Consider the following 8,465-nt stretch of genomic DNA (forward strand, 5'->3'; position numbering starts at 1 on the left):
TTGGTTGTTGAACACACATATAACGTTGCTATTGGTCGAAGTAACAACGTCAACGAATCAGATAGTCCATCGATAAATTTGTACAAGCCCCATATATAATGGAGAACATGCAAAACAAATTCACTTGAATTTTGATGTAAATGAATGACGATAACTATTCTGTAAAATTCTAATTCTTATATTATTTGTAACAGTTCACTGGCAATTATCAATATGAAATTAAAACTTAAATGAAAAGAAAATCTTTGTTAAAACTTTGCCACTTGCTATGTGCAAAGATTGTATGGCAAGAATAATGAATAATGATTTTTCCATATTGTTTCTGTGTAGATTTCTTTATTATTTTGAACGATTTGTACGATCAAACGGATTGATCATTAATCATTTTCGATCTTGTATAACTTCTCGTTACTAATTGTCCTAATTAAACATAGAATATTATTTCTGTGTAGCTTTTATTTGCATCGAGCGACTACACTATTTAGCTTAAATTAAGAAAAAAAAAATGGCTGGGTGGAATTGATAGAAATAAGGCTATCCTTAATTTATTAGATATTAATTACTTTACAAACAGGGAAGTTGAGGTGCAAAATCCTGTTTTTGATGTAAACAATATCACTAAAGGATCAAGCACACGTGCAGTGCCTCGATTCATTGTACATTTACTGGAAACGTTCCCTGTTCAAGTTGTTCGTCCCATCTTTCTAGCCACTCACTGGGACACATAGCATTGGCAACTTTCTTGAAATATTGGCAAGCTTCGTACTGCTCGCTATGACGATTTTTACACCGATGGAAGTCCACATAGCCAGCGAAACAATGTCTGTATCCGAAAGAATAGAAATGACTTTCAAATAAATCACAAGTTCCTACTATAAAAATGAAACATTAGCTTATTTTCGATTGTTTACCTTGTTTGGTTTTGATTTGGGAATCTTGGATCGTACGGCGCTGTCATTGGCTTGATCTCACCCGTATCGAGGGCAGTACTCGGAGATCCAATTTTCATGTAGTTGACCATATCGTTGCTGCTTAACAACAAGTTACGAGCTACTTAATCTATCATATTTATTGAACGAGATACATATTTTACCCTCCCTTTTCTCCCCAAAGGCAAACTCTCTGTACGTGTCTCTCGCTGTAGTCCATTTTGTCTCTTGCGTCACTTACCACTATCACAATTGTTCAATTTTTTTCACTACAGATATCTTCCGATTTCATAGCGTTTCTTTTTTTAACGATGCTGTTTCACGTTTAGTTATTATTTATAATCTGATAGAATGCGTTCGCCATGTCCGATTAACATATTTGTACATTTTATGTATACGGTAGTCGATAAAGAAAGTGGAGATTTATTGCGTTTACACTTTTCATCCGTCGAATAATGTAACACATTACTTGAGGTTCAAGATCTATTGATATTTTAAAGTAATTTGAGCAGAAGCAAAGTTTCAAGGAAACTTTGTAGACATAATCGGTCTCCTGTACATTTATAAACACAATCATAAAAACATTAGAAAGTAATAAGAGTGAATTTTCCACAAGCACATTCATTTACGATCGAAACGGAATAACAAAAGTATGAAATGTAAAGTCGACAATTCAGCTATTTGACAAGCGGTCTAGTGTTGTCTTCTTCTTGACAACAAACTTCTCTATATTTTTTCACTTCAGCCATGTAAAGCGACCAAGCGTCCTTGGGCTGTTCGACAGTCTGTTCAGTCTTTGGTTTGGCAACCATTCCAGTTTTCAGAATCCTTCCTCCTCGCCTCTTCCCTACCATTAACGGTGGCGGAACAACACTTTTCTCTTCCAGCACGGAAGTGGTCGGTTTCTGCGTCGGTTGCATTTGTTCTTGCATTTTCTTGAACATTTCCATAAAACTACCGTCGTTTTTAAAAGCATTCGACTGCGGAGGAACAATCGGTTGTTGTACAGTTGTTTCGACATTGTCTTCGGCTGTATCCGATTCGTATGACTGTGCTCTGTGATATCTACGGCTTTCTCTGCCCCTGTGTCTGTCTCTGCTCCTGTTACGACTACGGCTGCGTCTCCTGTCTCTAGACCTTGACCTACCTCTTGATCTAGATCTTGATCTGTCTCTTCTCGAGTATTTTCGCGATCGATCCCTGTCCCTATCTCGATCTTTGTCCCTGTCGGATGACCGTGATCGTCTATGCGATCGACTAGGAGGAGATTTCGAACCACTGCGTCTTCTTCTACGTCTATCCTGTGGCGAATCGTTTCTGGATGTTCTACTGCTTCTATAATCCGAGGGCGACGGCGAACGACGCGATGACATTCTGTTTTTGTATCCATCGTACGCTGTATAAGATGTACTATACATAGGAGGCGAAGGCGGAGCAGGCGGTGAGTCTGTATTGGACTTGGAGCCGCGTTCGTGCCGTTTCGAATCCATTGTTGCGCTTGAGTGTCTCTCTCGCCAGGCTGAATGGACAGACGGACACCTACAAGGATAGAAACTGCCTTCTATAAGTACACCGCCCATTTCTTCTTACCACGCCTTTATCTGATTGGTTTTAAATGTACGCGTTTTGCAAGAGACAAACGGATTTATAGCGAGAGACCAAATTCTTTTCTTTCTTTTTTTTTTACCAGCGTTCGAACAAAGAGAGGTCAATCAAAACCTGGATTTATTTAGTTTTTATTATAACGGTTCAGGAAGTACAGTACTGAACGTATCGGATACATTTTATATATGGATTATTTATAGCTTATTATACGCACAACAAAATCCAGCTTTGATTGGATGCCTAATCTATAATCACAATACCTTGTTCTACTGCTATTACTATCGTTTTATAGTTGGTATTGGGTTGGAACGAAAGTTCGTAGCGTTTGTAAATTAAAATTGAAAGCTAAAATTCAGATATTTATTCATAGATTTATTCAATAACATATTTTCCATTCTGTTCTATTACTTTTTGCCATTTTCGAGGTAACACTTCTAGTGTTATTAAATAAACATATGAATAAATACCTTAATTTTATCTTCGATTCTTAGTTTGAAAACGCTACGAACTTTCTTTCCAACCCAATATTATATTCTCGATAATTATTTTGGTTTTTAATATAATTCTGCATTGTTATATAATTCTAATATGGTATTTTCTCATTGATAATTTTATTATATTACCAATGACATTTTCAATTACATTGTTCATTATAATCGATTCGAATTAACTGATAATTATATATGTATTTTGAGAAATATCATTCGTGCAGTGATTTTTGAAAAAGTTTTTTCTCGAACACATCGTGTCTGAAGGACTTTGTCAGTACGATTCGTTAAATTTCTTGAGACTGGAGCTGCGTTAAATTACATGATGAAGTACATTCAATGCAATACCATAGAAAATAGAGACGTCGAGATCAGTGAATAAATATTTCTGACCCCCTTTTGAAGTAATAGATTCATCATTTAAACATCAATGAATAATATGCTGTTTGTTACATTTTAATACACAAACGATTAATTCACAACGGAGCAGGTAGTCAAAAGAATGACAAAAGGTAATTGAGGAGAAAAACACGAAATTTGCTGGACAACCCTTACCCGAAATGAAATACGAGCTTTCGAGGTTTCTATTTAAACGAGCTCCCACAAAAGTATAACGAAAACCACCCTACGAGTGTGTCTTGGAAAATTTAGTCCTCTAAATATCCTAAAATTACACGAAATATCTTTGTATAAAATACCTTTATCTGTCGTGCGATTGAAAACAAAATGGCCACTAGGAAAACTGCACCAGATTGTTACGTCATACAATTGTGCCTACGACAAAGTCACTGCCTGATTCTGGAAGGATACGTCAATAGCGTAAAACACGTTTCAATCTTTCACCGACAGAGAGCGCTGTGACTTTTGGTGAAAATACTAAATTTACTAGAAATCCCAACACATTTTACAGTAAAAAGACAGTATCAGACAGTATATACGATTGTATACGATGTAGAACAGTTGATGAATAAACAAATAGATAATAACCTTCCCATAAACTCAATTTTTATATATTTCCAAAGTATCTCCGACTTTGTTCAAAGAGACTATATATATATAGAACACTTTTGGGACACCCTGTATTTCGAGGAAAAGGTAAGTAGTGGGGGTAGCGATATTGGCGGGAAATATAAACAAATACATTACAGAGTGATCACTGATCGATATCTCCTCACTGCTTATAAAAAGGCACTCAATTAGAAAAAGATGTTTCGGTTAGTCGGCCTTCCGATTTATCTTCGATTATTAATACATTTTGATTATTTTCGTGTACAAATGTTTGTCATATATATATATATATGTATATAGGTGTATACATTGTATATAAAGCTGCTTATATGATATTTCAATTATTCAAATATATATATATAATACTATAAAATAAAGTAAAAGAAAAAATAAACGCTGTTTCATTGAAATGGACGAATCATAGAAACTCTAACGTATGTAAATGTTTAATTAACCATTTGCGTTATAGCTAATTCATGGAGTACAACGTCTCCAGAAATTCGGATGGTGTCAACGATATTTGGTTCACACCTGTATTTGAATTCACAAATCATTTTGTCATCCAGCCATACCGAGTAGGTTTCGGATTCACCACGTATTCTGTGAAACAAAAGCAGAACAGTTAAAGTATCAAGTTTCATTCGTCAAATTTAAATAAAGATAGGAAAACACACGTTAGGAGAAAATTACGACCGGGCATCCATCGTAACTGTCCTTGATGTCTTTCTTCGCGTCCCCAAGATCCGTTTGACCAACAATTCACTACAACATAGGGCGCGTTGCTGCCATACAAAAAGCGCGGATTTAAATGCAGAGGAATTACAGGATGAGGATAGATCACTTGCCCCTTTTGCAGATTTACATAGAATCTGTGAAAAATCAGAGAATATTTGTAATTAATAGACTGTGGATCTTTATGCGAAATAAAAATGTTCTGCATTGTTTGTGGGGAGCAGGAACAAAATAAAAATTGATTTCATCCCTTAACGACTTTGTTACATTAATATATATATATATTGTTGCAAAATATATACTTTCACTGAATTGGAAACTTACGAATGAGGGAGAAGTTTCAATCTTCCAGCAATAAAGAGTGTGGTCCCTCTCTTGAATTCAGTTTTGAGCTCCACAGTGATTGGCACGTTCTGCATACAAAGTGAGAGACAGGGAGAGAGAGAGAGAAACAGAAAAAAATAGAAAGAGTACACCTAGCATGCAATAATTAAAAAAATAACATACGAGAAGTTCAACAAGTGGTTTATCGACGGTTAAACTCGAAAGATTACTCGGTTTGCATATTTTTGAGTCAGGATAGACAAATAGCTCGAGCTGTCGATATCTGACATCTTCCAGTGAGCCGTTTACTTCGATGCTCGTTATATCATCCAAAGGCATTCTGTAGGAAAATGCACAAAAATGTTCTCCGTTTACCGCCACCTATAAAAATAATTGGCTTAGATCGTGGCATTACTGTATTTCCGTTTTCAGATAAACGAAACACCCTGTATATAACATAGATAATATATTGTAGGAACGAGATATTAATGAATCGTTTGCCTGAAATGCATTGGAGGTGCAGAATATTAAAATGTGAATATAAGAGTTGCGCCGAAAGGCTGAGTGGCCAGCAGGAGAACATGTTTCCTCTTCCTCCCAAGTTCCTTTGTATTTCGTATTCCGTACAACGTATCCTCTATCCAATCGAGCATTGAAATGTAATGCAATGTTGCCTGATACTTTGCATAATAAATTCACTGAAAACCTACAATGTTTTACATAGTCATTAAAACATATAAACATTTTATTGTTCTTGTTACGCCAGATAATTACCTTAATGCATTTGGACAGATATAACCTGTAACTATTACAGCCGTTGTTGGCTTGAAAGGCTTCAAAGGAAACGGTCTGGATTCATTCTGGAATTGAATAATTGAATATTCGTTTCCCTATATGTATATATATTTTAATCATCTCTTTTAGGATATTTACAATTACTATATTATAAGGACGCCAATAATGCTATCTTCTAATATTTTCTTGTGAATGAAAAATATAAAGGGGAAAATATTTTCACCATTCATTATAGAATAAATAATAACCATGATAACGTCACTAAACATTGCTGTACAATTATTCAAAATGTTGTTTACATTATTAAATATGTTGTTTTACAATTACTAGACATTTCATATGTATAAAAATTAAAAAAAAAATCATATAGAATGGAATTATTCTAGGTCGGAAGAGATGTTTAATTTTCCAGTTAATTAAGTTTTCTAGTCCTCAAAAATACAACGTGGCGGTCACTTTATTAAATATTAATGATAATATTTAAAAAAAAAAGCGTGCTCGCATCGAATCAAGATTATTACAGTTTCGAGAGCAAAAGGCATCATCCCTTGCGGGGATCGAACCCGCGACCTTTGGATTAGAAGTCCAACGCGCTATCCTCTGCGCCAAAGGGACTACGTGAATCAGATTCTTTTAGAGTGCTAATGTTGTGCAATGAAAATCTATCAAATTCGATCGTGACTAATTTTTTATGGACAGAAGATGTGCATATGTGCATACTTTGATAACATGAATACTTGACATATTGGAAATGCGTACATAGAAACTAGTCAAAGTTTGAATTCGAATCCTCGACATTAGTCTCCATGAGAATCATTTTTCTTTGGATGCAGCCGTTCATCTTGATTTTAATATGAAATGATCGTTCGTGCACCTGTATTTAAGAAGATTGGGATTCAATACAATGCCAGCTGAAGCAGATGCGTGTAAACGCATACAGTTTAGAGAAAAATCAATGAATAGATCACAGGACGTACGTTCTAAATCTTTTATTGCCGTCTAACCTGTTAGATGTTTTCATCTCGGTACATTAAGCTTATTATATATAGATCTGTCAATTAAAACAAATTGAGAAGTCTATATTTTCGATCAGGTTCTGACAAATGAAAAAATATACAATATATACGCAGTTACGCACATATAATTGATCACACACATCAGAATAACTTTTTTATGGGTGGACCAAACGACTTCAATTTCTCATTTTTTAATAAATATGTTCAAAATCAAAGTAAATAGTAAAAATTGATTTTCACAACTTTTTTAGCTGTGCCAATAACGAAAATTTAAAAGATGTGTTTTGTAAACTAAACGTACATGTATACATTCTGAAAATTTCATTGTAACTGGTTTACGAATGATAAACGATGAAAAGTGGTAAAAATGACAGTTGTAGGCCGAAAATCATGAAAATTCATATTTTCAGAACGTATAGGCCCAGCTAAAAAAGTTGTAAAAATCAATTTTTACTATTGTTGTTCACAATTCCGATCAAATGCTATTTATGTAGACGTCATTTACTAATAATTCTTCTATTAGTCTTACAGAGAAATTGCAGTCGTTTGGTCCATTCGTAAAAAAGTTATTCTGATTTCAGTGTGTGTGGACAATTATATAATATGTGCGTAACTATTATACAAAATATAGAAGTTACGACCAGCATATATGTGCAGGTTTTGAGTAGATTTTTCACTTTATTCAAAAATAATACATTTTCTCGGTGAATATATATTCGAATAGTTTCATCTGGAAAAAGTATGCTCGAATATACTATGTAAATACACTGAAATCGTGTTCTGAAATTGTAAATAGTACGAATAATCAATAGAGCATATTAGTACATCCAAAGATTTGAGTACATCTATTTACGTGTATTGCTGAAGTTTATTTTCGAATGTATTTCTCAATCAACAAACAGTTTTATCGACGAACCTAAATATTCGTATTTATATAGAATTCCATATATTATCATATATTTCACGCTCTTCCGTTATCGTAATCTGATTCATAAATAGTTCACAAGGCCCATTTAATCGTTGAAATAGTTGATACACGGAATAAAAGATTTATCGGTACTTTTCTGTGGTTTGTGTTTTGTAATTTACATTTCTCAACATAATGTTATTGTTTGTTCGAGTGAAAGAAAGGTTAGGGACAAAAATACGACAATTTTTCCATTGATAAATCTATGTCCGCATTTTCTATGACCCAAATTTTTTTTATCGGTCGATACTCACTATCGTTACTGCCTCCCTGTAGTCCTCGTCAATAAACGAAAATTCTCGGCGAGCATTTTCTCTTCGTTGCACAACAATATTACCTTGGTTGACAGACATACTTTCTGCTAATCTTGAAGAATGATTTACTCGAACATTACGCTATTTCAGATCCCGTCCACGTACATGTCAGCTTGATTATAAAATATTTAACTCGGTGTGTGGTTGTCAGATAGATGCAATGCACCTTTTATCTTTTTGTCAAGAATAATATTGATGAGTTTATCATTGCTACGAAGGGAATGTTATGGAGGTGGACGTTATATGGCACAAATATTTGTTCGATACCTATTACAGCTAGCGAGATT

The 8,465-nt window shown here is 34.4% G+C and overlaps 2 protein-coding genes and 1 non-coding gene across 7 annotated transcripts; all 3 read right to left on the bottom strand.

Moving 5' to 3' along the window:
• Window positions 1–519: 519 nt before the first annotated feature.
• On the bottom strand, window positions 520–3,879 carry LOC143218410 (uncharacterized). 4 transcript variants are annotated; one of them, XM_076443564.1, is made up of 3 exons: window positions 3,721–3,879; window positions 912–1,028; window positions 520–823 (listed from the first exon to the last, which is right to left on the bottom strand). In XM_076443564.1, exons 2-3 carry the CDS (start codon window positions 1,019–1,021, stop codon window positions 652–654), a joined length of 282 nt encoding a protein of 93 aa, XP_076299679.1. In that variant the 5' UTR covers window positions 1,022–1,028; window positions 3,721–3,879; the 3' UTR covers window positions 520–651. The 4 variants fall into 4 exon arrangements, with proteins under 4 accessions (XP_076299679.1, XP_076299680.1, XP_076299681.1 ...); XM_076443565.1 differs by having other exon boundaries at window positions 912–1,031; window positions 3,721–3,856; XM_076443566.1 differs by lacking the exon at window positions 3,721–3,879 and adding an exon at window positions 3,578–3,707.
• Window positions 3,880–4,220: 341 nt separating this feature from the next.
• On the bottom strand, window positions 4,221–8,427 carry LOC143218409 (32 kDa beta-galactoside-binding lectin). Of its 2 annotated transcripts, XM_076443562.1 has the most exons (8): window positions 8,119–8,427; window positions 6,641–6,755; window positions 5,861–5,946; window positions 5,588–5,792; window positions 5,270–5,467; window positions 5,087–5,175; window positions 4,705–4,899; window positions 4,221–4,630 (listed from the first exon to the last, which is right to left on the bottom strand). In XM_076443562.1, the coding sequence occupies exons 2-8, from the start codon at window positions 6,677–6,679 to the stop codon at window positions 4,477–4,479; spliced, it is 966 nt and encodes a 321-aa protein (XP_076299677.1). In that variant the 5' UTR covers window positions 6,680–6,755; window positions 8,119–8,427; the 3' UTR covers window positions 4,221–4,476. The 2 variants fall into 2 exon arrangements, with proteins under 2 accessions (XP_076299677.1, XP_076299676.1); XM_076443561.1 differs by lacking the exon at window positions 6,641–6,755.
• Window positions 6,424–6,496, bottom strand: Trnar-ucu (transfer RNA arginine (anticodon UCU)). The gene has a single exon. It is a non-coding gene; the product is annotated as a tRNA-Arg (tRNA).
• Window positions 8,428–8,465: the final 38 nt, after the last annotated feature.

The sequence above is a fragment of the Lasioglossum baleicum genome, chromosome 19 (assembly GCF_051020765.1).
Source record: "Lasioglossum baleicum chromosome 19, iyLasBale1, whole genome shotgun sequence".
Classification (NCBI taxonomy): domain Eukaryota; kingdom Metazoa; phylum Arthropoda; class Insecta; order Hymenoptera; family Halictidae; genus Lasioglossum; species Lasioglossum baleicum.

Coding starts and splice junctions, on each gene's coding strand:
- LOC143218409 (XM_076443561.1), bottom strand. CDS start 8,217: ATGTCTGTCAACCAAGGTAATATTGTTGTGCAACGAAGAGAAAATGCT. Junction 5,947..8,118: donor ACAGGGAGGCAGTAACGATA/GTGAGTATCGAC, acceptor ATTCAATTCCAG/AATGAATCCAGACCGTTTCC. Junction 5,176..5,269: donor AACCACTTGTTGAACTTCTC/GTATGTTATTTT, acceptor CTTTGTATGCAG/AACGTGCCAATCACTGTGGA.
- LOC143218410 (XM_076443563.1), bottom strand. CDS start 2,419: ATGGATTCGAAACGGCACGAACGCGGCTCCAAGTCCAATACAGACTCA.